Source organism: Cervus canadensis, chromosome 21 (assembly GCF_019320065.1).
Source record: "Cervus canadensis isolate Bull #8, Minnesota chromosome 21, ASM1932006v1, whole genome shotgun sequence".
NCBI lineage: Eukaryota > Metazoa > Chordata > Mammalia > Artiodactyla > Cervidae > Cervus > Cervus canadensis.
Window position 1 is genome coordinate 4507650 of NC_057406.1, and position 27245 is coordinate 4534894.

General features: G+C 57.2%; 1 protein-coding gene across 2 annotated transcripts in view; it reads left to right on the forward strand.

The window, feature by feature from the left end:
* Window positions 1-25733, forward strand: part of PHF21B (PHD finger protein 21B) — an 81574-nt gene extending 55841 nt beyond the window's left edge. For both annotated transcript variants that reach the window (XM_043441624.1, XM_043441625.1), the window contains exons 3-13: window positions 7382-7474; window positions 8593-8943; window positions 9778-9918; window positions 13781-13832; window positions 16094-16170; window positions 18421-18475; window positions 19561-19583; window positions 20534-20692; window positions 22197-22272; window positions 22590-22693; window positions 23707-25733. In XM_043441624.1, coding sequence (XP_043297559.1) covers window positions 7382-7474; window positions 8593-8943; window positions 9778-9918; window positions 13781-13832; window positions 16094-16170; window positions 18421-18475; window positions 19561-19583; window positions 20534-20692; window positions 22197-22272; window positions 22590-22693; window positions 23707-23925 — 1350 coding nt within the window. In that variant the 3' untranslated portion in view covers window positions 23926-25733. The remainder of the gene's footprint in view (window positions 1-7381; window positions 7475-8592; window positions 8944-9777; window positions 9919-13780; window positions 13833-16093; window positions 16171-18420; window positions 18476-19560; window positions 19584-20533; window positions 20693-22196; window positions 22273-22589; window positions 22694-23706) is intronic.
* Window positions 25734-27245: the final 1512 nt, after the last annotated feature.

Genomic DNA, 27245 nt, shown 5'->3' on the forward strand with positions numbered 1-27245 from the left:
GGAATGTTCTGGCAACTGGGAAGGGAACTGGCAACACCTGCATGGCTCCCTGTAGCCAAAGGAGCTTCTGCTTCTCTTTCCTGGTGAGTGACGAGGAGACGGAAGCCCCAGCCCAGCACCTGCCCGGGCCGAGCTTGGACAAAAACGCTGCTGCCTGTACCCAGCGACAAGCCGCTCCCAGACACACAACCGTATCCCCAGCCGCTCAGCTTGCAGACCTCTCATGGGCACTGATTTGGGACTGAGCTTCCGGAAGTCTAGGTGGGAGGTGGCTGAAGGCGGCCAGCGGGACGGTTGCTTTCCGGGGCCTGAAGTGCGGGCTTTCCCGGAGGAACCGGGAGCCGCGTCCTGGGCTGACCCTGGGGACACAGAGGACTTTCTCTTAACTCCTTGGTAAAGGGTAAATGCTCTGGGTCAGCAGTGGGGCCGCGGTGCCCTGTCCAGCCCCGGGGCCTCGGTGGACAGATGCCCCGCGGGCTGCCCCGGGGTGGCGGTGGGTGAGCCTCTAAGGAGCCGTGTCCACCTTGTTCTCAACAAGAAACACGTTATGTGGGTGTCATTTCTTTAGGAAGGCTCCCCTTTCTAGAGCTCCATCATGTCCATTCGTATGGACCTCAACATGGTCTCCATACAGATGCAGAGAAGCCCAGCTGTCCTGAGTGTCCCATGGCGGCGGCCTGGGTGGGGTGCTCTGGGGACCAGGGACGCTGAGCTGTGGTCGCCTGACCAGTCCGTTCCCCCCCCAGGACCGGGGGGCCGGTTTTGGTGGCTTGATCACCACGGCCATGCTGGTACTGCCCCCGCACGGAGGGGCCCTGGGACCCACATGTGTGTTAGTTGCTCAGTCGTGTCTGACTCTTTGCGGTCCCGAGAGCTGCCGCCCGTCAGGCTCCTCGGTCCATGGGATTCTCCGGGCAAGAATACACCGGAATGCATGGCCATTTCTTCTCCGGGGGATCTTCCTGACCCTGGGATCGAACCTGGGTCTCTCGCTGTGACATGCCGATAGTCCTGGTGGGGGTGGCGGGAGGTTGTCTTTGGTTGGCCATTGTGGAAACTGAGGCACAGAGGGGCTTGGGAGCACTCCCACGGTGCTCAGTCAGAGGTTGAATTCAGGGGCAAGGTCAGGCCTGAGTTGAGTCGTGTGTGTGGAGCAAGTTCTGGCAAAGGGCGTCCAGGTGGGGTCTTAGAGGACGTGAGGCTTAGAGGGTGCACGCCCCTCTTTCCTCAGCCCCACGCTGCGCACACTCTGTCCCGCCGCGGGGCTCGCGGTGACCCCCAGCCTGCTCCCGCCCTCCTGCCGCCAGGAAAGAGGACTGGGTTCCCTGACCTGCCATGCGTCCCGGGGTCACTGCGTGCCCTCGTCCTGGGGCTTTCTGTCCTGCTGGCTGGGACTGCCTGTCCTTGCCGTCACCATGCAGGATGCGGGGCCCTGGGACTTGGAGCTCGGCAGGCCCGTTGGGAAAGCCCCGGGCAGAGGCCCACAAACAGTGCCAGAGACGTGGCTGATGAAGACCAGGGTGGACTCTGGCTGGGGAGCCGCATGGGGTTGTCCTATCCAGCCCCGGAGACGGGCTGGTCCCCACGCTGGCTTTCTGTCTTCCTCAGGAACAAGTTAATATAGACAGGACGGGGCTGCTTCACCACCCCTGGGCCTGTCCGCACCCACACCGAGGGTCCCGCTGGGAGGGCGGCTGGGTGAGGTCTGGCGTCACTCACTCTGGTGCAGGAGCTAGAACCAAGCCCAGGGGTCAGGGGTCAGGTTTGCCCCTGGGGTGGTGGGCGCAGGCCCGCCTCGTGGAGCGGGGGCTCTGGGTGTGCCGGATTCAAGGATCCTGCTCCCCGGCCCTCGGCGGCCCCCTGAGTATCTCCTGGCAGGGCCGTCTAATGACGTCCATCAGACATCTAAGCCAGCTGGTGCCTGGGCCAGGCTGGGGCTGGCCTCCAGCACCCAGAGGGGTCTCAGCCTGACCGCGGCCTCCCAGAGCCGCCGTCCAGCAGGAGTGCAGAGCTGAGAAAGGCCAGTTCTGATCCATCCGGTCAGAGTCTGGGTGAGAGCTTCCCGTCCTGCCCAGCACCCCAGTTCCCAGGCCGTGCAGGCTGCCTGGGGTTCAATGGGACCCCCGGATGCAGACTGTCCCCAGACACTCCAGGTCTGTCCCCTGACGCAGAGGAAGAGCTGTTGAAGTGAACACAGCAGGAAGCCCGGAACCCCAGGCGCTGGTGTCCTTTTCTGCATCCTCACACTTTTCACGTTCGTGCACTTGACTCTCGTCGTTGCGGGGAGACGAGCGTGTGTGCCCCGTGTGTGAGACGGAGAGACGGATGCTGGAGAGCAGAGCAGACTTCCGCAGGTCGGCCCAGCCAGAGAGGGGCCTCTGCAGGACTGGCTCCCGGACGAGCTGACCCCGAGGCCATCCCTGCTGGGGTACCAGGCTGTACCTCCCTCCCTCCCTCCCACGCTCTGTGTCCTGGGTCCAGGCACGGACCCGGCCGGGTCTGACCCACTCCCTTCACCTGGCGCTCGCAGAGCCAAGCATGCACCAGGCTCTGTGTGGACCCTGGGTGCCCACTCCCGTTAGCCCCCTGCTGCAGAAACTCTCCCCGTCATGGACGAGAAGACCGGGCGCAGAGAGCAAGGGGGCCACGTGCACCAAGCAGGGTGCCAGAACCCGAGCCCAGTCTGTCCCAGCCCGGGTACCGTCAGACACACCTGTCTGCTGGGCGCCTCCCACCCGCCTCGGCCGGCACCAAGCTCGTCCGAGGTTTCCCAGGCTGCCCCCGGGGACGCCACCGATGCGGGAAAAAACATGAAGTTATCTTTGACTTTTATGGCCCCCTTTCCCCTATTAAAATGCTTAAAGCTGTAACTGTCGTCATAAGGAGCTCATTTATCTTGACCAGAGTGCGGCCATAAACTATCCGGGGCTGGTGGAATAGCCTCTGAGATGATTGTTTCATCTATCGATAAATTCCGACATGGAGCAGAAAGGTCAGTCCCTGCCAGATAAAATGTCTCTTCAGCTTGTTAATTAAAGGTTTATAAGGACGTGGAAGAATGTGCTCTGGGATAAGCCTTGGAGTGAAGGGGAACAGATACCTGGCGATGGGAGGATGGACTGGGGAGGAAGGGGGCTCTGGTGATCCTGGAGGAAACCCGCGGTTCCCGGAAACCTGCTCAGCAGCCTGTTTGATAAACTCCTCCCCAAAGGCTAGGACCTCGGGCTTTGACTTAGGGAGTCAGCCATGCCTCTTCTGCCCCCCTGGCACACAGGGCACCCTGCAGAGTGCTCCCTAAAGAGTCAGCAGGCGCTCTGAGTCCCAGGCAGTGGCATCAATGCCGTCGGTTGGGGTCAGGCAGTATTGTAGTTCGTGGAGTCAGCGAGTGGATGATTATTCCGTGATCATCCTGCAGGTGTTCACTGTTTCCCCCGTGGCGGGTCGTGTTTCTTTCTTGGTCACCGAGTGTCTGAGAGTGAGGTCAAAGTAAAGCTCCCCCGTCTCCCCCACCCTCTGAGTCACCCCAAGCTCGGGGGCTCTGCCCCTCCAGCTTCTGCCCATGCCTCCCCTCGTGGTCCCTCCCTTCTCCTCCCTGGCTGTGAGTTTCTTTGCGTGGACAGAAGTCACCGGCATGTCTCAGGTCAGGAGAGGGGGCTGAGAACCGACCTGCAGTGAAGGCGTAGGACCACGGACGGTGGTGCGTGCGAGACACACGGACACAGGGCAGAAGAGGAACCCAGAGAGGAATTCACATGGAAACACAGGACGCATGTGCCCAAGTGGGCACCAGAGAATCAAATAGCTGGTGCAGTAACACACCCAGAGTCGGATGCACGGCAACCCTCACGCCTTTCCATGCAGATACGCAAGGACTGGAAAAACATACAGATGGCGTGCAGCACTCGCCTGGAGGGCTTGTTCGGGGATCGTAGCCAGAAGGGAGTCCCCGGGGAAAGCAGCGTTGTGCCTGTTCTCTGGCCTCTGTGGGAGCTGGGCATGGATTTGCCCTTGCGGTCCTGCAGCCCTGGGGCCTTCTGTGCAGGAACCCCTGCTTCCAGGGCGCAGCACGGCCCCACCCACGGATGGAGCCAAGTGCCCATGTGGGCCTTTTGCCACAGAACCTGCTGGAGGGACAGGCTGGTTTCCTCTCGGCCCGCAGTCCCCAGGTTGGCAGAATCGCCTGGGAGTTTATTTAATGAAATGGTTCTCCCTTGGTGCCTGCCGCTCACCTGTGCAGCTCTGGGCCGGGGCCCGGCGGTTGACAGCAGACAGGCCACTGGTGATGCTGGATGCAGCAGCAGGTCCAGGGGTGATGCTGGATGCAGCAGCAGGTCCAGGGGCACTGCCTCCTACATGCATCCCTTTGCGAAAGGCGGGCAGAATCTTTAAAACATGGGCATTCGGCAGGGCTCGCAGGGCATGGTGCTGGAGAGGGGAAAACGGCATGGTGGATTGAGACACTTCCTCAGAGTGACCGTGTTTGCTTGAACTCTTTCTGCATTGCGTATAAAGCTCTATTCCAGCAAGTGTCCATGGTGAATTTCCAGTTAAATGTGGATAATTTGGCTCCATGCAGAGAGGCAGGCAGCTGGCTGGAAGGACATGAACCTCAGGGCTTTGTCCACTTGGGGCAGGTGGGAAATTCCAGAGGAGGGAGGGACCACCCCATCGTAACCAGGAGAAGCAGCTCTGTGGGTTTCGGGGCCTCTGTCGTCTGATCTGGGGAAGGATGATACTCCTTCCACGGACAGAGAGAGCTTTAAGGGGGGAAATAGGGAGGGAGTTTATTTTTAGCAGCTTTGTTAGAATAATATATACAATAAAGTGTTATAATTAAAAAGTTCAAGATGTTTGACATAAGTGTCCATCTGTGAAACCACCACTAGAATCAAGATAGAAAACACACCCTTGACCCTCAAACGTTTCCCTAGGCCTTTATAGTCCCTTCCTTTCGTTCTCCCATCTCGAATTTCATGTAAATGACATCATACAATAACATGTATCCCCTTTTCTGACTGGCTCCTTTCATCCAGCAAGACCACTTTGAGACTTATCCGTGCTGTGTGTATCAGTTGCTCATTCCGCGTTCCTTTTTCATTGCTGAATAATATTCCGTTGGGTGGATATGCCACAGCTTGCTCATCTGTGGACCTGTTGTGGACCCGTTGACGAACACCTGGGCTGTTTCCAGTAGAGCCGCTGGGAACATTCTTGAACAAGCCTCTGTATGGACATGTGCTTTCATTTCCCTTGAGCAGTGTCTAGAGGCAGGATGTTTTAGTTGGGACTGCTACAACAAAAACACCATCAACCTGGGGCTTAAACAACAGACACGTATTTCTCAGAGCTCTGGAGGCTGGGAAGTCCCAGATCAAGGTGCTGGCTGATCTGGTTTGCGGTGCAAACCCTCTTCCTGATTTGTAGATGGATGCTACCTTTGTCCATTTTGGCTGTTAGAACAAAATGCCACAGACCGGGTGGTATCGTACACAGAAACTTACTGGGACTTCCTTGGCGGTCCAGTGGTTAAGACTCTGCCCTTCCAATGCGGGAGGCTTGCGTTCCATCGCTGGTCAGGGAAGTAAGATCCCACATGATACACAGTGCAGCCAAAACTGGGGAAAAAAAAAGTGTTTTTATGAATGAGTATTAAACTTTACCAAGTGCCTTTGAGACATCCAGCAGAGATGATATTTTAAAAAAAGAAAGAAAAGCTTATTGCTCACAGTTCTAGAGGTTGGTAGTTGGAAATGAGAGTGCCAGCATGGCCAGGTGAGGGCTTTTTCCAGCTTCAGACTTCTCCCCTGGGGGAAGGGGCTAGAGTCGGCACAGCCTCTTTTATAGGCACGAATCCCATTCATTTCATCAGGATTCCACCCTCCTGGCTGAAGCACCTCCCAAAGGCCTTGCCTTCTAACACCATCACTTCTAGCATTAGAATTTGAACAAGTGAATTTTAAGGGGACGCTAACATTCAAAGGTCTTCCTTGGTGTCTCAGACGGTAAAGAATCTACCTGCAATGCAGGAGACAGGGGTTCGATCCCTGAGTTGAGAAGACCCCTGGAGAAGGGAATAGCTACCCACTCCCATATTCTTGCCTGGAGAATCCCATGAACAGAGGAGCCTTCCAGACTTCAGTCCATGGGGTCGCAAATAGTCAGATACAGACTGAGTGACTAACACTTTCACTTTCAACATTCTCTTGCTGTGTCCTCACAGGCAGAGAGGGGAAGGAAACCCTCTCAAATATCTCCTTACGAGGGCACTAATTCTGGAGCGCTTATCTAGACCGTCTCTAATTCCTGAAACTGAGGAGGCGGGGGAAGGGAACGAAGCCTTTTAAAAAGTTATTTCAATTGTTATTTACAATTAGTTTTATGTTGTGACATCTGATTCAAGACTAGGTTTAGAAAAGAAGCTAGGTCTTTCGTTGTGTCTGTCTGAAGGGCTTCCCAGGTGGCTCAGTGGTAAAGTATCTGCCTGACAATGCAGGAGACGCAGGAGGTATGGGTTTGATCCCTGGGTTGGAAAGATCCCCTGGAGGAGGTGATCACAGCCCTCTCCAGTATTCTTGCCTGGAGAATCCCATGGACAGAGGAGCCTGGCGGGCTGCCGTCCCTGGGGTCACAGAGAGTCAGGTATAACTGACTGAGCATGCACAATCCCATCGAGAGGGCTCCACGTTCATGACTTGGTCACTCACAAAAGCTCCACACAAAAGCTTCACGCTGAGGATTAGTGTTTCGACACGCACGTTCTGGGGGACACCAACCTTCAGTCCATAGCAATACACATATACTTAAACTTTTTATGAAACTGCCAAATTGTTCCAGTGTGGTTACACCAGTTTATGTTCCCAAGAGAGGTGGACGGGCTGCTCCACGTCCTCACCAACCCTGGACGCGGTCAGCTCTTCTTATCGTCGCTCTCTGAATGGGTGTGTAGTGGTATCTTACTATCGTTTAATTCACATTTCTCTAGTAACTCAGGGTATTTAGTATCTTTTCATTAGCTTAACTTATTTGCCATCAGCATATCGCTTTAGTGATCTGTTCTGTTTGAATCAGTTTTTAACTGGGTTGTTTTCTGATTAGTGGATTTTGGCAGTTCTTTTATATATTCTGGGTACAAGTCTTTTTATCAGACAGGTGATGGGCAAAATGTTTTTTCCCCTTGTCCGTGGCCCATTTTTTCATTCTCTTACTGTCTTTCCAACTTCAGTTGTTTTTGAAGTTCAGTTGGTTAACTTCTTCTTACGTGGACTATATCTTTGGTGTTGTATCCAAGACCCTGTGCCTGACCCACAGCCCCCCAAATTTCCTCGCGTGCTGCGTCCCAGCACCCCGTCCCTCCTGAGCGCTGCCCTCCGCTGTCTTCCAGGCTTTGGGAACCATCACTGCAGTGCCTGTCACCGGTCCTCAGGTCAGCTCCTTGCAGAGGTTGGCCGGGCAAGGAGCAGCAGTGCTACCTCAGGTGAGCGGCCTGCAGCGGGCCCTGGGGTGTCTGTCTGTCTGTCTGTCCACAGCCCCTCAGCACTGAGGTTTTAGGTGCAACCACAAGGGAGTCCCTTTCCTCTCGCGCCTCCTCTGCCCACCCTCCAGAGCAGACGTTTGGACTAGACCCCACTTTTCACACAGGGAAGAACTGAGAAGTCAGTTTAGTGGGTCATGACTAGGAATTTTTTTTTTTTAATGGAATAAACTCTGCTTGACTAGAACAGAGCAGATGCATCAGAAACACTGTTTTGTGGGCAGAGTTTGTTTCCAGACTGGATCACGATGTAATGAAGACTCTTGAGTATGGACCACGGTGTGAGGAACTCTGGACGAGCAGGTGCATTTGGGAGACACTGGGCCAGTTGCCCCCGGCTCCAGTCTGGGGCCCCCAAGACTGGGCTCTGCAGTTTGGACGAGTCGACTGACCTGTAACCTTCCTGGGCAGAGTCTCCTCTTCTGCAAAGTGGGTGCCGGTGCCTCCCCAGCCTTGAGGGCTGAATCGGGACACAAAAGCCTTTGTAGCTGGGCCAGGTCTGGAGCAGCCTGCCAGTGGGGACTCAGCTTAGTGGGGCACCTGCTGCTGAGCTGCGAGGGGCTGCCGGCTGCCTAGGTGATGCCAGCTCCTGGCTGTCCTCGGGCTGCAGGCTGCACAGACGCCCTCAGCCGGAGCCCAGTGAGGGGCAGGGGCCCCGGGCCCTCTTGTCCTCGTGGCAGCCCCTCTGAATGCCCACCTGTGCTGAATTCACCGGGATCCTGTCCCTAGCAGGCTCGGATTCCAGGAGGGGGACAGACAAGGAGTCAAGACGCTGTGAACCCAGAATGATTGACCTGAGTCAGGAGGATTCCCGGGGTGCTGTGGGAATAGCACCTCATAGCCTGCCTGAAGGTCAGGGTGGGCTTCCTGGAGGAGGTGGTGCCGGAAGCAGGTCCCAGGTCTCTACACCGCCATCCCCTCTCCTCTAACACTGGGGTCTCTGAGCCAGGTCACGTCCCTGCCCCTGCTCTGGAGTCTTCCCCAAGTCCTGGCTTTGCTCAGGACTGTCTGTCTGACTGTGTGTATCTGTCTGACTGTGTCCCCGTCCCTCCCTTCCCCAGGTTAGGCCAAAGACTCTGATCCCAGACAGCCTCCCCGTCACCCCGGGCCGGGACCGGCCACCCAAGCAGCCCCCAACATTCCAGAAGGCCACCGTGGTCAGTATCAAGAACCCCAGCCCCGCGCTCCCCACCGCCAACAACACCGTGAGCCATGTGCCAGCGCCCGGCAGCCAGCCCCGGGCCCTGCCCGAGCCCGCCGCCGTCAGCTCTCCTCTGAGCGGCGCCGGGGTGGCCTACGCCATCATCTCCACCGCCCCCAGCAATGCCGCAGCCATGGCCCCCAGCACCGCCGTGTCCGTGGTCAGCGACAGCGTCAAAGTCCAGCCCCTCCTCATCAGCGCGGACAACAAGGTGAGGGTGGGCTCCCCGCGGGGCCAGGTGACGGGGCCCGGGCAGCGTGAGTGACCGGATGGCGGAACGATCAGTGGCCGAGTGAATGGATGGAGGGAGAGCGGAGGAGTGAGGGAACGGTGAGACTGAACCAATCAGTAAGGGAATGGATGGGGGTGGGGTTATAAATGAATGAATGAGTGGGGGAAGGATGAGTGGTGTATGAATGAGGGATCAAGTGAATGAATCGGTGCTGGAAGAAGCTGGGGTGCAAGGGACGTGAGTGGAAGACTATGTGGCTAGGGACTTTACAGGTGGTCCTGGGGGCTCTACTGCGGGGGGCACAGGTTCGAACCCTGGTCAGAATCTAAGATCCCGCATGCATTGCGGTGTACGCCGCACCCCCCCCCCAAAAAAAGGAAAAAGAGGACCGTGTGGCTGAATGAATCAATATCCATGGGAAAAGAATAATGCCTCGACGGATGAAGTATTTCATTCATTGGAATAATTAACTGCCTAATAAAATGTGTGGCTGAGTGGGTGGCTGGAAGAGTCCCTGCTGATGGAGGGAGGGAGTCGAGGACTTTTTAGGCCCCGGTTGCCTCCTCTGTGATTCCCTCCTCCTCATTCCTCTATGATCCTGCAATTCCAGGCCCTGTTCCCGAAGTGGGTGGACATACCTGGCCCCTATTTCTGCAGCCCTGCCCGCGGGGGCCCCTCCAGCTTCCCCTCACCCCTCCACCCCACAGTCCCTGCCCACGGGGACCCCTCCAGCTCCCCTCCACCCTCCATCCCGTAGTCCCTGCCCGCGGGGGCCCCTCCAGCTCCTCCTCACCCCTCCACCGCGTCTTCCAGGTCATCATCATTCAGTCTCAAGTGCAGCCGCAGCCTGAGAACACCACAGAGTCGCGGGCGCCCACGGAGGAGCTGTCTCGGGGGGCTCAGGCCAGCAGCAAGAGGAAGGAGGAGCGGCCCCCGAGCCAGGAGAACCCCGAGGTGGGTGGCGGTGGTCTGGGGGCCGCTGTAGGACGTGCCCCGCAGGGGCTGGGGCAGGAACTGGCCCTGTGAGCCAAGGTCCTGCTGTTGCATGTCCCAGTCTTGCTGGCTGAGGCTGAGGGGCCGTGTGGGGCAGTGGTGAGCTCCGACCCTGGACCAGACCGCCTGGCTTGGCCTCCCAGCCTGGGAGTGCTGTGGGTGTAGGGCATCACGTCCATTTCCTCATCTGTGAGATGGGAGGGGTGAGTCTGCCTTCCCGGCAGCACTGTTGGGAGGATCCCACAGTCTGTGTCCCATGGTCTGTGTCCGCTGAGGTCCTGGAAGCATGCCTGGGCACTTCTGGCTGTTACCCCGCACCCCCGAGCCTGGCTGTCCCCCCATCCCGTCCCCCTGTCCTCAGGACCCCCCGTCCAGGGGACAGCCCTGCTCTTGGCAGCACGTGACCCTGAAGCAGTCCTGCTCCTCCCTCCATCCCACTGTTCACCGAACGACTGAAGGCAGCCCAGGAGGACCCTGCAGGCCTTAGAAGTCAGCTGTTTATTGAACTTTTAGTCACAGCAGATGGCGTCCTTTTGTTCCTGCTGGCATCCTCAGCCGTCCTGGGCCAAAATCACCCACTCTGGATGTTTTTCCTTGTGACTGCCCCTACCTGGCCCCCGTTCCTCTCCCTACTGACTGTGTTGTCTTACAAGATCACCTTCAGAAACCATCTCCTCCAGGCAGCCTTCCCTGATCACCTACCACCAGAAGATCCCTCTGGGCTCCTCCAGATCCTTGTGATTCTTTTTATCAGAGCGCTGACATCTAAAGAAGTCATTCATCCAGTCATTTGTCTGTCAGTCACATCTCAGCCTTTGCTGCAAGCCAGGCTCTGGGCTGAGGGTGGGCACAGTGAGACAGGGCAGACGTAGTTAGTCCGAGCATGAGGGACGCTCACTCCTACCGCCAGACACAGGCACGGCCGTTCGGACTTGAACCTGGGTTAGAATAAATGGCAGGTGTTGTCAGAGAATTACAAATTCTGAGCTGTGGGAGATCCAGGGAGAAGGAGGGCTTCCCAGGTGGTGCTAGTGGTAAACAACCCTCCTGCCAATGCATGAGAAGTCAATAACTGCAAGTTCGATCCCTGGGTCGGGAAGATCCCCTGGAAGAGGGCATGGCAACCCACTCCAGTATTCTTGTGTGGAGGATCCCATGGACAGAGGAGCCTGGCGGGCTACAGTCTGTGAGATCGCAGAGTCAGACACGACTGAAAAGACTTAACACACAGGGAGAGGGAGAAGGCCTTGGAGGGAAGGGGTATGATCACCGGGCTGGGAACAGATAGGGTTTCAGGAGAAGGACGAGTGGCTGGAGGGCGCTGGAGGGCGCTGCCCAGGCAGTCACGTGGACATGCGGAAAGGACTCAGCACACCCTGGAAAATCAGCCAGTCTCTTTGGACCCTGGGTAGCACATGTGGGTGAGAATTTCTGAGAATGTTCTTCAGTCACTCAGTTGTGTCCGACTCTTTGCGACCCCATGGACTGCAGCAGGCCAGGCTTCCCTGTCCCTCTCTATCTCCCGGAGTTTGCTCAAACTCATGTCCGCTGAGTCAATGATGCTACGGAGAACTTCTCGACATGGGGTTAAAGATGGACATCGGAGGCTGATTCTGGAAGACCCGGATGCAGGTGGCCAAGGAGGAACTTCATTCCTTGGGTAGTAGGGAGCCATGGAATGTCTTTGAGCAGGAGAGTGACTTGGTTATCATCCTGGGACACACCCAGAAAGCCTGCTGGGAATTGGTAGAGTGGACTCCTCACCACGGTTGAGATGCAGCCAGTCTGCTCTGTGGCTGCAGGCCCAATCTTGTCTCGAGAGAGACAGTCCGTTCTGTTTGGTGGCAATGAATGTGCACCTACTGTATGGGAGGTGGGGCTGAGGGGCCAGGTCATAGCTCAAGTTCCCATGAGCACCCTCTGTCCTCCGATGGGGTTCTCTGCACCCTTCATATTCAGGAAGGTTTTCTGGGTGGCATCTCTTTGTTCTTTCAAAGTATATCTTAGTCAATTATTGTGCATTTATACAATTAGTATAATTACATCTAACTACATAATTAGCGTAAATACATGTAATGACTTAAATAGAACTTGCAATTACAACACGTCCTGGTGTAAAAATCCTTATTAAAGTTGCTTTTAGAAGAAGGCTGGAGCTGTTGTGTTGCACAGACGCAGGCTTCCCAGAGGCCTTTGAACCTGTTTGTGAAGAACTTAAGTCAAGAGTGCTGGAGGCCAGAGCAGCAGCTGCCCCAGAAATGTCCCTGGATGCGCCAGTCATGGACTCGGGGGGGCCGGGGGTGGGTGTGGAATGGGGCTAAAGAGACACCGACTGGGGCTGGTAAGGCTCAGCTGTGTGGTGGCTTCCAGGGCAGTGGCTGTTGAGGTCCCAGGGTCTGCACACCCGCACACACACTGTCTTTGGAGCCCACGGCTGCCTGTGAGGTAAGCTGGGCTCGGGCACACGACGCGACAGCACCCACACAAGGCATTGAAGGGACCCGGGGCAGTAACCCCCCGCTTCCCTGCCGAGCGACCCTCCATCACTAACTATGCTTCCTCCCCTGCTCGCCCGCATCCTCCCAGCTGCTCTGCGAGGTGGATGGGGCAGAAGTGACAGCGTTCACTGTACAGATGAGGAGACAGGCTCAGAGAGGTCGGCGTGTCCGCGGTCACCGGGCTGTGTGCTCAGCCGGGACGGACCCTGGACGCCTGGCTCCTGCCCCAGGCTCAGCCGGTTCCATCCTGTCCCAGAGCCCCTGGCTTCCTCAGGACAGAGCCTGGCCTTTTCTGTGCTACTCGTTTCCCTGGCCCTGGGCAGCATCTGACCAAACTGGTCACTCTTAGATTAGTCTGTGCCCCATGGAATGGCAGCTAAAGCAGGAGTTCTGGCCCTGTTCCAGCCTGGCCCCAGCCTCAACCCCAGCCCTGGCCAAACCCCAGTCACAGCCACAGTCCTGGCCCTAGACTCAATCTCAGCCAGACCACCGCCCCGGCCACAACCCCAGCCCCAAACCACACCCCAGGCCACACCCCCAGCCCCAGCCGCGGCCACACCCCCAGACCCAGCCTAGGCCACACCTTCAGCCGCAGCCTAGGCCACACCCCTAACCACAGCCTAGGCCACACCCCCAGCCACAGCCATGGCCACACCCCCAGCCCGAGCCCAAGCCACACCCCCAGCCACAGCTGAGCCACCTGTCTGGGCAAGACCCATGCACTTGGATGCTCCTTCCTTCCCTGCCACTCCTGCTGCCACAGCCCCCGTCCCTGCCTCCCCTCTGCCCAGGCTCCCAGCCCCCAGACAGTTCCTCTCTGCAGCCAGAAGGATCTTTCTACAATTCACTAGAAATAACCAAGTCACCCGCCCTTGTTTTTAAAAAATGTTTTCCAGCTTTATCGAGAGGTAATTGGCATATAACCTTGCAAAAGTTTAAGTGCACAACATAATGATTTGAGATACGTGTATGTTGCAACAGGAGCACCACCGTAATTGCAGTTAGCATATCCATTGTTATGTTATCCATTGTTACCTCCACGGTTATTTATTTTTGTGTGATGAGCACTTACTTTTCAAATCTACTCTCAGCAGCCTTCACATTTACAGTACGGTACTGTTGGCTTTAGTCACAATGCTGTACATTATTTATTGTAAAACTGGAAATTTGTAGTTTGTGATCACCGTCACAGCCCAGAGGAGCAAAGGAGACAGGATGACTCATGTCTTGTGGGATCCTGGAACAGCAAAAGAGCATTAGATAAAAATTAAGGAAACCCCCAAATAGAAAAGCTGGGCTAACCCTTCTCTGTTGCCTTCCCTCAGAAAATCGCCTTCATGGTTGCACTGGGCCTGGTGACGACGGAACACCTGGAAGGTGAGGACCCTCGAGGTGGGGCTGGGCCTGGCTGCGGGGTGGGTGGGTCAGCTGGCTGACTTGGCATCAGACAGAAGCAGTGGGTCTCAGGTTCCCAGTCAGATGTGACCCACCTTCCGTGAGGTCGGTGCCGAGTGCCTGGTTGTCATCACCGAGACCAAGGAGCCCACCTGCTCTCCTGGCTTGACTCTGCACAGAACCCTCTGTGTGTCATTGGAGGGACTTTGTGGGTTCCCTGCCCCCCAGTTGGAGGCAGCACCATGAAGTGATAAGATCGGGGTGCCCAGCTCTGCCATGACTGACAGCTCAAGCTTGGGCGAGTCACCCAGCTCCTCTGGGTCTTAGTTTCTCCATCTATAAAATGGGATAATAGCCAACTCTTCCTCCTGGGATTGTTGGATAGAACCAAGAGGAGCAGCAGCCACCTCCCCTTCTGTCAAGTTGGCCTGTGGGCTCATGTCCGCCCCCAGACCGGTCAGTGGATATCGGCACATTGAGTAGACAGGTCGGCATTATACTGCAGGTGCTGTCTGACTCTACCGATGAGAGCAGCTACAGATGAGCTCTGGGCATCGTCGTAGAATCTCGGGGCCTAGGAAGCAGAAAACCAACCTTCTCGTGGCACGTGTGGGGAAGCGGAGGCCAGAGAAGTTGATTCACTTGCTCAGGGTCACACAACTAGTCACTATCAGGCCCAGGATGGCATCCAGGTCTCCTGACTCGCAACCCAGAGTGTTTTTCCACAATTCCAACCTCACTGCTAAAGACATTTTATAAAATGAGAACACCCCCACACCCCAGGGAGACCTGGATTCAGGAAGGAAAACTAGATTGCTCTTCCTTCTTAAAATTGAGGGACGGAAGGGAGTGAACTGAATACCCCAGCGCCCGAGGCACTGACCAGCTCTCATCTCAGGGGAAGGTTCTCTCCAGGACAGCACATGAAGCCAGGGGGAGGGAAGGGCCTTGGCCAGGCCACCCTGTGCCCGGCCGAGTCTAGGTGGGTTGGTCCAGGCCTTTCCATGGTAGCTGGGGTGTAGGTGGTGGGAAGGTACAGGGGCATGGCCTGGCCACTCAGATACCCTGCTACATGGACCTGACCCCGGTGGGAATGTCCCATCCGAGGACCCCTCCTCTCATGGCCCCTCTTGCCTTCTTGGAAGGAGTTCTGTGAATGTCTGAATCCTCCTGCTTGAACTTGAGTGTAGGGAATCCGACTGTGAGTGGCGGCCTTTGAGAGCTGTTTCTGCTCTGTCTTTGGGGCCGTGGAGGCAGCCTGGGCTGGTGGAATTGGCCCCAACAGTCATGTCGGAAGTCCCCTGTTCAAGTCCTGGCCATGCTGCTTAGAGCTGGGCGACCTTGCACCAACTCCTTCCCCACTCGGAACCTCAGTCTCTTCATCTATGACATGAGGAAAACCACTTCCTCGGACTTTGCAGGGTTGTCGTGGCGACTGAGCTAAAAGCACTCTGCGAATCCATTTGTGAGTGTTATAATTTGTATAAACAGTCCTCATTTTGCAAACTCTGCTCCCTCCTGCCTACGATACCCCAAATATTTTTGTATGTGTTTATTTGGACCCTAACTTGTTCCGCAGAGGGTCTGAGATGTCTTATGGGACACACATGAATAATATTGGGACAGTTTCAAAGGAGAAATCAGATCCGAGAAACAGAGACTAGGATATAAAGTCAAAATAGCTACAGACAGAGAGACAGGGCCCACCTGGCAGTCAAAGCAAAAGGGAGAAAGGAAAAGGAGGGAAAACCTGGTTCTCAACCTGCAGGAGGCTCACCATGCCAGGCCCCACAGGGAGGACCGTGTTTGTTGTCAAGAGGGCCGGGCTGGCTGAGCAGAGCGGGCACCTGCCTTCCCAGGAGCCCTCAGCCTCAGTCTGAAGCTCAGTCTGGCCACAGTCTGACCGTCAGGCACCAGCTGTCCTAAGGGTCCCAAGAGAGACGTCCCCAGGCCGGAGGATGGTACCGGAGGATGGCACATGGGGCCATGCTGAGAGCGGGTGCCTGGACTCTGAGCGTCCCCCACCCTCCGCCCAGTCAGTCCTTCGTCCTGAGGCCAGCAGCTCCGTCCTGCCTCAGAGTGAACAATTCTGGAGCCCCCAGCCCACTCAGGGCCACTCTGGGGCCCAGATGCTGGGCAGAGGGGCTACGGGGCAGGAGGCGGTGCCCAGGGTTCGTAGGGGAAGCATCCAGGGTCCCCAGGGCAGGAAGACTCCCGTAACTGCTGCATCTGGGCCTTTCCAGAGATCCAGAGCAAACGCCAGGAGCGAAAGCGGAGAAGCACAGCCAACCCTGCCTACAGCGGCCTCCTGGAGACAGAGGTGAGGGGCCCGCCACCCGCACACCTGGCGAGGGGTGGGGGGAGGCTCCCCGGGGCCGGCCTCCTCACCTGCCCTTCCAGATTAGTGCTCAGGGCGTGACAGTGAACAGCCCTGACCTCCTGGGTTCAGAATCTGGTGAGAGACAGGCAGAGGACCGCCGTGTCAGTAGCTTTTCAGGCGGGCTGCCCCGGGGCTGGGGCTGGATGCGGGTCGCGGCCAGCTCCCTTTCTTCATCCAGATGATCTGGCATGAGGTCTGGTTGCAGGAGTGCTGGCCCCTGGTCCTCCTGGGACCCCTCGGGCCCAACCGGAGCCCGGCCGGCTCAGCCCAAGCTCCTGACTCAAGAGAGACCACAAAGAGGAGGGCCTGGGCGGAGCTGGGGCTGAGCGAGACTGGGGAGAAGGGTTGGCTGGAGGAGGGGAGGGAGTGGCCGTGACTTCACTGAGCTCCCTCTGTGGGCGAGGAGAGACCGCGCCTAGCATGCCCACCCCACCCCCCGGCCCCTGAGCCCCAGTTCCCTTCATGTAGCTCTAAGACTGCTTCTCCATGATGGGCAGTGTGCACTCAGCTCAGATAGCTGAAACTGGCCAAATAGGGTGTGACAGTTAATTCCAAGGGAGGGAATGCCCCCTTCATCCAAATCCCATCCAACACACCACCCACCCCCAACCCGAGGTCGGCTGCAGCTCTACTAGGAGGTGATGAGAGTCACCAAATGCCAGTCGGTGATGCCGTTTAAGGGCGCAACCCAGGGAGCACCTAGCCCCTCCCAGCATCGCGTTCCCAGGGAGGAACTGAATCCAGAATGGGATCGCCTTGCCCGTGCACATCAGAGTCCAGAATTCTCAGCTTGAATCCAGATGTCATCTCCTAAAAACCAGGTCTGCTGGGGCTACAGATGCTCTGGGCTTTCCTGCAAAAAACGCCCTGGAATCTTGCCCTGAAAGGGAAGCTGTTTCATGAGGGCCCTGGAGTCGGGCGGCCCCCCTGAAGTGGAGCCAAGTTTGCAGAGCCCCAGGCCCTGGCACATCGGGGAGACCAGTGAGGCCCTGTGGGGCCCGGAGGACAGGAAGATGTTGCGCTTGCTTCCCTTGGGGAATTCTTGAGTTGGGGCCAGTTGTCCCACGTCTGCAGCTCACAAGCTGGACCTCACTGGGAGGGGACGCCCGTGGGTGCCCTGTGGGGAGAGCGCCCTGTGTCTCTGTCGCCTGCTCCCTAGCCCACCTGCCTGTCCTCGCTGGGACCCTCCCGACTCCCGCTCAGCACACATGCATGTTCACACCCGCTCACTTCCTCCCTGACTTGCTGAGCACGCTGTCTCCTGAGACAGTGCCCCGAGCGCTGGGCCCCATTTGTGAGAGGCACCGAGCTGTTCCTCCATCTCCAGCCATGGAAACAGCATGTCCTCTGTGCAGGATGGGCACCGTCCCCTTGCTTGTGCTCACGATGGATGCGGCCCCTGCTCTGGGGGCCAGGCCATAACCTCGTCTCCGAAATCTGTGGCCTTGACCGGAAATGACCTGATTAGCGAATCAGGAGCTGATGCAAAGCCCTGTGACCTTGAGTCCTGACACACATGTGGTTCTGTGGATCTCTCTTGACCTGAACGCGACCCAAACATGTTGAGAGAGACGGATTTACAACCCGTCATTCAAGTCTACAGCCATCGTCTTGCCACAGCCAAAGCTGCCTTGAACCACCAAGGTCTGAACCCACGTGGCCTGTCGTTGCTAAAACCCAGGACTGAAGTCACCTTATGGAATGTACTGGAAACTTCTTCCATTTACACGTGATGAGCCAAGGGCCACTCTTTGTTGTCAGGTTCCTGGACGTCATGCTAAGAAGTGGGGTTTGGGGAGCCAGTCCCTCTTATGCCTCGTTTCCCCATCTGAGCCCAGAAGCTGCTGAGAAAGAAGGCTCAGGAGGCAGACAGATGGATGGCCAGATGTCTGCTTTCTTACTGATTTGCCCCACCTGGATATCTCTAGCCGTCCTTCCTGAAAGAGGCAGGAGTGCCCACGGGAGCCGCGATGCCCCTGTAGGGCAGAGCCTTTGCTGGCTTTTGCCCTGGCTGACCTGCCTCTCCCCTCCCCCACACCCACGTTTGTCCCTGTTTCTGCCCCTGATCTCGGGTGTCCAGCTGGAGTCCAGAGCCCAGGGTGGGAAGCCCATCCCAGGTGAGTCCTGGGCCGGGTTAGTGTCAACCGAGGAGGGCCCCCTGTCATTCAGTTCGGTTTTCTGTCTCTGCAGAGGAAGCGACTGGCGTCCAACTATCTCAACACACCCCTGTTCCTCACAGCAAGAGGTAAGCGCTTCTCCTGCAGGGCTGCTGTGGGGCTGGGCTGGGCCGCACCTCCTTGCGCGGGCCGCCGCCTGGCTACCCGGCCTGCCCCGTCCGCAGCCACGGCTGGACAGCTGCTCTCCAGCGGGCAGCACATCACAGCTCCCTGGGCCCTCTGCACACCGCTGCCCTCACCCTCACCTGGCTCATTACCTCCCTGAGCCTCGGTTTGCTGGTCTGTGTAAAACCAGCCCTTGACAGCGCTGGCCTCTCAGAGCTGGGCCGGGGACAGCAGGGTGAACGTGACAGCACTGTGTGACTGTCGAGTGCGGTGCACACACAGGAGCTGTTCTTCCCACTAGACAGTATAATTTCCAGAAATTAGAAGGAAAACTATTTTTGAGATCATTAAATTATGTGGTTTGGCCATCCTTCACTGGAATGGAAGTGGGTTATGGTTGGAAATGAATTGACAGTGAGTCACTTTGAGGGATCCCTGGAGCAATGTTTTCTCCACTGGACAGCTCACTGCTGTCATGTTCCTCAGGGAGCTTAGGGGGCCATGATGAACCTCTTTCTTGATGGGTTCTGGCCATGACCAGGGCAGAGACTTTACTCCCATGATGCCCTGGGTGAGGACCCAGGAGTCAGTGGGGCCTGAGATACTCCCAGCATGCCCTGGTGAGGACCCAGGAGTCACTAGGGCCTGTGATACTCCCAGAATGCCCCGAGGACCCAGGAGTCAGTGGGGCCTGAGATATCCCAGTATGCCCCTAGTGAGGGCCCAGGAGTCACTGGGGCCTGAGATACTCCCAGCATGCCCCGGGTGAGGACCCAGGAGTCACCAGACCCTGTGATACTCCCAGCATGCCCCTGGTGAGGGCCCAGGAGTCATTGGGACCTGAGATACTCCCAGCATGCCCTGGGTGAGGACCCAGGAGTCACCGGGGCCTGTGATACTCCCAGCATGCCCCTGGTGAGGACCCAGGAGTCACTGGGGCCTTTGATACTCCATCATACCCCTTACACACTGGGCTTTGTGGACTCTAGTCCTGATCGGTGCTCCCCATGGCCACTAACATGTTCTCCGCCCTTCTTCCCTGTGCTAGCCAATGAGGACCCCTGCTGGAAGGTATGTGTCCCTTGGTCTTCACACCTGGGTGGGTGGGACATGCTTTCCATAGAGCCCAGGTAGGGTCACTCCTGGCAAGGGACTGGGGCCCCAGTGTCCTGCTGCTGTGAAATGGAGCGGTGGGTCTGGGCCCCACCCTTGGTGCTGAGGGCTTTGTACAGCACCAGTCCACTTTCCAGCCTGCCCCACAGAGTCGGGCATCACCACAGGGCTCAGCCCACAGTTCAAGCAGGAGCTCTCCAGACACAGGGGCCCCTGGAGCTGCAACAGCCCACATGGCAGCAGCTGATGCTGAGGGCTGGGGGGTTGTCTGGCCCTCTCTGGTCCTCATTCCCCACCTCATTAGGGACTGGACTCAGGTCTCAGGGTCCCACCCCATACACCTACATTTCCGTGACCCTTTGAAACCCCACCCAGCACACACACACCACGCCCCTGCTTCCCAGGGTGTTTGCTGAGTTCTTCAGAGTTTATTCAGTGTTTTTCTTTACTAAGTTTCAGATCTAATTCTAAATTTCCAGTCCCTTTGTGCCACAGTAAGCCACTAAAAAGCAACATGTGATGACATTTCCATTAGACCATGTTGTTTGCAGCCCTAACCCTGTGGTGTCGTGGGTCCATGCCGGCGGGGGTAACGTTTGTCCACAGCCACCCTGTGCCTGGACGGCCAGGGCATGGGGACCAGAGGTGCCGTGAGCCTGAGTCCTGCTGCGTGGAGCCCACAGGCTGGGGGCCTTGGCTTTGAGGCAGGAGACGGGGACGCTCGTCCTGGTTTGCGGGCCCGCGCTCACCTAACTATCCCCTGTCCTCGGGGCTTAGTCCTCTCTCCCAGAGCTGCTGAAAACCCTGGCGGAAGAGCTGGGTCCCAGGCAGGTCGGGGTGGCAGCTGCCTGCCCGCCGCCCCTACTCCTAGTCCGCTGACCTGCCTCCCACCCTCCCATGTCTTCCAGAATGAGATCACCCACGATGAACTCTGTGCTGCCTGCAAGCGAGGGGCCAACCTGCAGCCCTGTGGCACGTGCCCGGGGGCCTACCACCTCAGCTGCCTGGACCCGCCCCTGAAGACGGTGCCCAAGGGCGTGTGGGTGTGCCCCAGATGCCAGCAGAAGGTATGAGAGGCTGTGTCCGTGTGTGGGCGACCCAACCCTCACCCCTCTCCCTGAACTGCAGAGCCCTCCCTCACCGGGCACAACATCTAAGGCTGCTCAAACCATCCCTGCTTCCTGGATCATCCCCACCGTGAGCAGAGACGGGGAGGGCCAGGCTGGGGCAGGGTGAGGGGCAGGGGGTGAGAAGGGGGGCTGGGTAGAGAACCAGGCTTTGCAACCTCAGCACAACTGACCTTTGGGATGGGATGATCGTTGTGGGGGGCTGTCCTGTGCACCATAGGGTGTTCGGTGGTGTCCCTGGCCTCTGCCCAGTAGATGCCAATCATAGCCCCCGTCATGGCCATCTCAGACACTGCCGGTTGAGGACCATGGGTGTACAGTGAGCAGAGGTGTCCCTCTGCAGCTGACTTAGCGATTCCAACTTAGTGTACTGATAACACAAACCACAAAAAATAGCACCAGGTAACAAGTTAGAAAGTCGCTCAGTTGTGTCTGACTCTTTGTGACCCCATGGACTATACAGTCCTTGGAATTCTCCAGGCCAGGATGCTGGAGTGGGTAGCTTTTCCCTCCTCCAGGGGATCTTCCCAACCCAGGGATCAAACGCGGGTCTCCTACATTGCAGGCGGATTCTTTACCAGCTGAGCTACAAGGGAAGCCCAGATCTTACTGATAGCAACATGCAAATGAAAAACCATCAAATTAGCAAAAATGATAACATTCCCTTCTGGCAATGATGTGGTGAAATGAGCACTCTTAGACTTTGCCTTAATAATGTGTATACCTTTTAAACCTGGTGCCTTGCTTTGAGGAGTAGAACCTATGGAATAGTTCAATACACATAAAGTTCTATGCAGAAAGAAGTCCCTCAGCTTTTCTTTATAAAAGGGAAGAAAATAGGAACAGCCTGGCTTCCCCGCAAAGAGTTGGTGAAATAGATTCTGGCACTTTCCTCAGTGAGATATTATGGGGTCACTGAAAATTATATTTTTTTACAAGGATTTAGGGATTCTTTGGGACTTGTTCACTATGTGGGATTACGTTTTTAAAAAATTAAAATAAAAAGAATACAGGTTTTGTAACTGCTGTTTAGTTTGATCATTAGCCATCCGACTGAGAAAAACAGGGTGCAGAATAGAAAACCTGGGCGAAAATGCTTTCAGGTGTTAATATTGTGTGTGGCAGGGTGGTGGGAAGTTTCAATGCTGTTCTAACAGTACGCTTTTCTATAGAGTGTGTTACTTGTAAAATCATTGGGGAAATCCTCTTTATTTCAATGAGGAAGCCTCTTTATTTCCACGGGGAATCCTCTTTATTTCAGAGAACACTCTCGTTGAGTTCCCATTGTACCGGGTTTTGTGGGGACCTGAGGAGATGGGGGTGTGGCAGCCCAGAGAGCTCGTGCCCGTGCCCCTGTCCCCCCCGTCCGCCCGCCCCAGGTTCCTCAGCCGGAGCGCGGCAGGCCCTGGGCTGTCCGCTGGCTCAGCCCCCATCTGCCCTCCAGGCCTTAAAGAAAGACGGAGGTGTGCCCTGGACCGGGATGCTGGCCGTCGTGCACTCCTACGTCACCCACAAGACAGGTGAGACACCCGGGCAACCGGGAAGGGGCAGTGACGCCCTTCTGTTCAACCCCGCCCTCGGACTGCTGGACTCACTTTGGGCCCAGCAGAGGCTGTTCTGATCCAAAGCTCTGGAAAGAGGGAGCCTGGGACTAATCCTGAGTGGACCCGGCAAGAGCCTCTGGCTCGTTCAGGAGGATGTGGCCAGAGTGACCTCTAGGGACGGACCTAGGATTCTTCTTGCCTCTCCTGCTCAGCCACGGCGCAGCCCCGGCTGACCTGCCGTTCCCCGTGGGGCCTGGGACCCAGGCCCTTGCCTAGTCCTCCCTCTTTCCTAGTCAAAGAAGAGGAGAAGCAGAAGCTGTTGCAGAGGGGCAGCGAGCTCCAGAGCGAGCACCAGCAGCTGGAGGAGCGGGACCGGCGCCTGGCCTCGGCCGTGAAGGTGTGCGGGGCGGGCGGGTCTGCCCTGGGGACCACGGGGTGTCGCAGATCAAAGCGTTACTCTCTGGTCACTGAGGCCCCAGAAGGGGTCGGACTCAGCAGAGTCATACAGGGGGTCAGCAGGTGGAGAGGGCAGCTCTGTGACTCAGTAGACACATCGTTATCAAGCAGCTGGGCATCTGGCTCTGCTCCTTCTCAGCTCTGTGACCTCGGCAAGGCCCCATCTCTGAACCTCCATTTCTTCTTGTATAAAGGGGACATGGTGGTTTCTTCTCTGTAGAGTGGTGGTGAATGGTGATGATGGCGGGGATGGTGATGGTGGTTGTAGTGATGATGGTGGTGATGGTGTGATGGTGGTGATGGTGGTGGTGATGGTGATGAATTTGGTGGTGATGATGGTGGCAGCAGTGTCAGGCCCTGGTAAAACTCCTTAAACATCATATTTCATTTAATCCTCTCAATAACTCTGTGAAGAGGCCCTATGATTATTCCTATGTTGGAGTTTTGGACACAACCTCAGGAAGTTGAAGTTATTTGCCTGAGCAGCAAATGATTCAAATTCTAACCACTTTACTGTGATGCCATGAAACCTAAAAGGCTAGAAAAAGCCGTGAACACAGCAGGCAAGAGAAAGAGCAGAGAACTGGCCAGCAAGCTCAAGGTCTTTCCGAGGGGCTGCAGTTGAGCCAGAGCAGGCTCCGTGCCTCCTCCAGCAGGAGGAGGGAGCGGCGTGGTCAGCTGGGAGCCCCCCACCCACAAGGGAGCACATTCCCACATCCCTGCACACACACACCATTTCCAGCCCTGAATTTTAAACCAACTTCTCCTGTGGATCTGGCTGCCATTTAATTCCTTTTTTCACTTCTGGCTGGTGTGTGAGGCCCTCTTCCTGGTTTCTTTCAGCCTCTGCGAGGAAAGGGAGGGGCTTTGGGAGAAGGGGTTAAGTGGTGGCTACCCCAGGGGCCTGCATTACTAAATGCTGAGACCTTTCTCTCTGACACCTTCCCCGAACAGAAATGCCTGGAGCTCAAGACGAGCCTGCTGGCCCGGCAGAGGGGCACCCAGTCGTCCTTGGACCGCCTGCGGGCCCTCCTTAGACTGATACAGGGTGAGCAGATGCTCCAGGTCACCATGACGACCACCAGCCCCGCCCCACTGCTGGCAGGGCCCTGGACCAAGCCCTCAACAGCAGCCATACACTCTGCCCTCCAGCACCCCCAGGGGCACAACTGACCCCCGAGGGACCCGTCTTCATTCTTGGAAAGTCACTGGGACCCTGCTCGCAAGACCTGAGGGTTCTGTCAGCCTTAATTCATACACACTATGAATTTCAGACAAAACTAAGACCAGGAAAGAAGGGAGGAGGAGCTGAATGAGAGCCAGGATGGAGTCCTGCCCACTTCCTGTCAGACAGGACACCCGGAAGCCAGCTGGGGGCGCAGAGTCAGCTCCCCGCTGCTGGGGGGGCTTGTCCAGGCCTCTGGTTTCTGGGCACAGCTGTCTCCTCGGCCTTGAGTCACCCCTGCTCCGGAGAGCAGGGCCGAGGCGCCCTACGTGCTTGCGGGAGGGGAGCCGAGGACACGGCGTAGCTGAGTAGTAGAGCTAGTTGGAGCGAGAGGTGGGTAGCAAATCTAGGTAGACTCCGCCATCCGCCCGCCCTCACGGGGCCACCAGGCGCGCGCCAGGCCTTCCAGACGCCCGCCCCATCGTCAGTGTTATTAGCGTTCAGAATCGCAGCTGTTTAACTGGAAGGATGCTCCGAGGGCCGGACGCTGCTGTCGCCCAGCCTGCCTCTGTCTGGGCCCTGATCGCGGGGCCCCCTCACCTCGCGCCTCCTCCCGCCTCTGCTGACTTTGGATTCGTCTTGCCCTCGGTGTCTCTGGGCGAGATGGAGCTGCAGCCATGCTGGGGAGGCGTTTGGCAGGTTTTCCATCTGGGGTTGAATCGTTCACCCTAACGACCGAAGCCTTTTCTTTTCTCCTTTCGAAGAGCCGATAAGATATTCCGTTCCTCTTTTCTTGCCAGTACAGACACTATGCCAAAAAAATAACTTTACATTTTTGTACGGCGTTTTTATTGTGAGATAATTTAATGTGAAGGGGACTTGGTGACTTCGCTTCCCGCTCACCAGGGTCTCCGCTGCCAGGGATGAACGGAAGCCCCCTCGGGTGGAGGGGGAGGCTGCCAAACTGGAGAGACCCAGAGCGGCTTTTAAGAAGTGGGGAGAGGGGGGAGGGAGAGAGACCAGTGGCCTCGGGAGACTGGAGGGTCCCTCTTCTCGCAGTCTCCTCAAAAGCGGAGGGAGGGTGCCCACCATTGTAAAAGGGCTCCTGCGCCTGGGGTGGGCTGTGCAGGCTGGTCACGCCTTTCGGCTTCTCCAGTCCCCGAGGGACTTAGAACTTAGCACAACAGGATGAGCATCTGGGAGCCATGGGGCTCCCACCCCCAGCATATCACACGGTGCCGACCGCAGTGCACGCGTGTGCATGCGCACACGTGGCCCCAGACACGCACACACGCACGCACGATGCCAGGTGCCCGGCGAGGAGGCTGGCCGGCACCCCACACAGCCCGCTAGCGGTCCCTCCTGTCATTTCCACGACTCCGGGAGAAACTGTGCTGTACGATACAAATCTATTTTAATACACTCAACACTGGGTTGAACAAGATTTTTATATTCTTTTATTGATGAACAAAGTGAACTGTGAGACACACGTCTTATATATTGGTTACTCTAGATGCCAATTATGCATTACCGCGTGGCTTGCGATGTAAATGTCTTCAGGTTCCTTTTTTTTTTTTTAATTGGTTGGTTTTTCTTCTCGGATGCATTGAATTACGTTTTTAAAGAAATTGTTAATGGGAGGATGTGAAAGGTTGGACCCGGGAGGGGTAGCTGCCGATGTGTCCTGAGACTTAGTTTTTTTTGGACCAGGGAGGACCGTCCGATGGCTAGTGAGGATAGAGAAACAGTGTTTGTCTTAAATATGCCGATGTAGTTTCCTTCTTACGATGCATTAAACTCGATGGATGGTTTCAGAGCCCTGTGGTTTGTTTCCTTGCCTTCAACAGAGAGGCCTCGGGGAGTACGGGGGTGGGGGAGGCAGGGAGGAGGGGATTGGAGGGGGTAAAGGTCAGGGTCCTGCCATCAGCCAACCCCAAAGGGAGGGAGGGAAGAGAGAACCCTGAGGGGGGCCACCACGCACAGATCCCCCAACCCCGGGGGGTGCAGGCACCCCTTTAGAGCCAGGATTGACGATGGCAAGTAACAGAAGCTCAGACCAGGCGCCGTGCGGAGCCCAGGGGCCATGTGTACACTGCTCCGCCCCTCCTCCCCCTGCTCCTCCTCTCAGGATCCACGTGACCGCTGTCTCTGCCTCCCGGGCAGCGTGGCCCCAGGGTCCCACAACTGCCCTGGTCTCAGTCACACTGGGAAGCCAGACCGCCTGCATCCTTGCTCCAGACGTGATGTAGAGGCCTCTGGTTGGTCCAGCTGGGTGAGGAACCCATCGATGGACAGTCAGCTGTGGCCAGAGAGTGGGTGGAGGACACAGCGACTGTCCGCTGGAGTCCCCAGCGGGGTCTGCTGCAGCCAGCGCTGTGTGTTCCCCGCCCCCACCCCCCTCCCCTGCCTGGGCCCAGGTACCGGAGTCAGACGGCTTTGGCTCCGCTTTTGGGTCCGTGTGTGGCCCCACTCCTCCTGAGTTCTCACCTGCCTTGTCCCACCTCCTGGCTTTCCGTGTGTCTGTGCTGGTATCTCCCCAGTCTTCTTCTCCAGCCCAGACCTCTGCCATGGACTCCCGCTGCCCACGGCCAGCCCACTGACGTCAGCGGGCGTCTCAGACGGCCTGGTCTCCCCAAGCCAGCCCCTCTGACCCGGGGGGGTTCAGCCTCCTAATGACGTGGGCCGGCCTCCACCGCGGTCAGCGCCGTCTGTCAGGTGAGCTTTCAGAACTGTCGCAGGATGTGTCGATCACCGTCTCACCACCCACACCGCGGCCTCGGTCTCACCATCCTCAACCTGGACCACCGCCGCCACCGTCTCCGCACAGCCACCTCCTCCGCCCCGCGCGGCCCGTGTGACAGCGCCTCTGTTAGACCCCTGCTTTCCCTCCTCCCTCAGCAAAAGCTCAAGGCCACAGGTCCTGCCTCCTCCCGCCCCTTCAGCATCTCCTCCCACTTCACTCCACCTTCACGGCTCTGTTCTGGCCACTTGCCTCTCTGCACCGCCTGGAACCCCCTGGGCCTGCGCCTGCCACAGGCCTCTGCACATGCAGTGGGCTCACCCATGTGCCCCTGCCCCCCATCGTCTCCCTGAGCATCTCCCCCACTTGGGGTCTTGACCACAGTCCCCTCCCAGGACAGCCGACCCCAGGCCCCCTGACCAAGACCCAGCGTTTCCTCTCCTTCCTGGCTCTGACTCTTGGGACATTCATGACCTGCCGTTGGTCACCTTCGTATGGTTTTGTCCGCTTCACAGAGGCAGGGAGTTCAGAGGCTGGACATCTGAGATGAAGGTGTCAGCGGCAGGGCTGATTCCTCCTGAGGCTGCG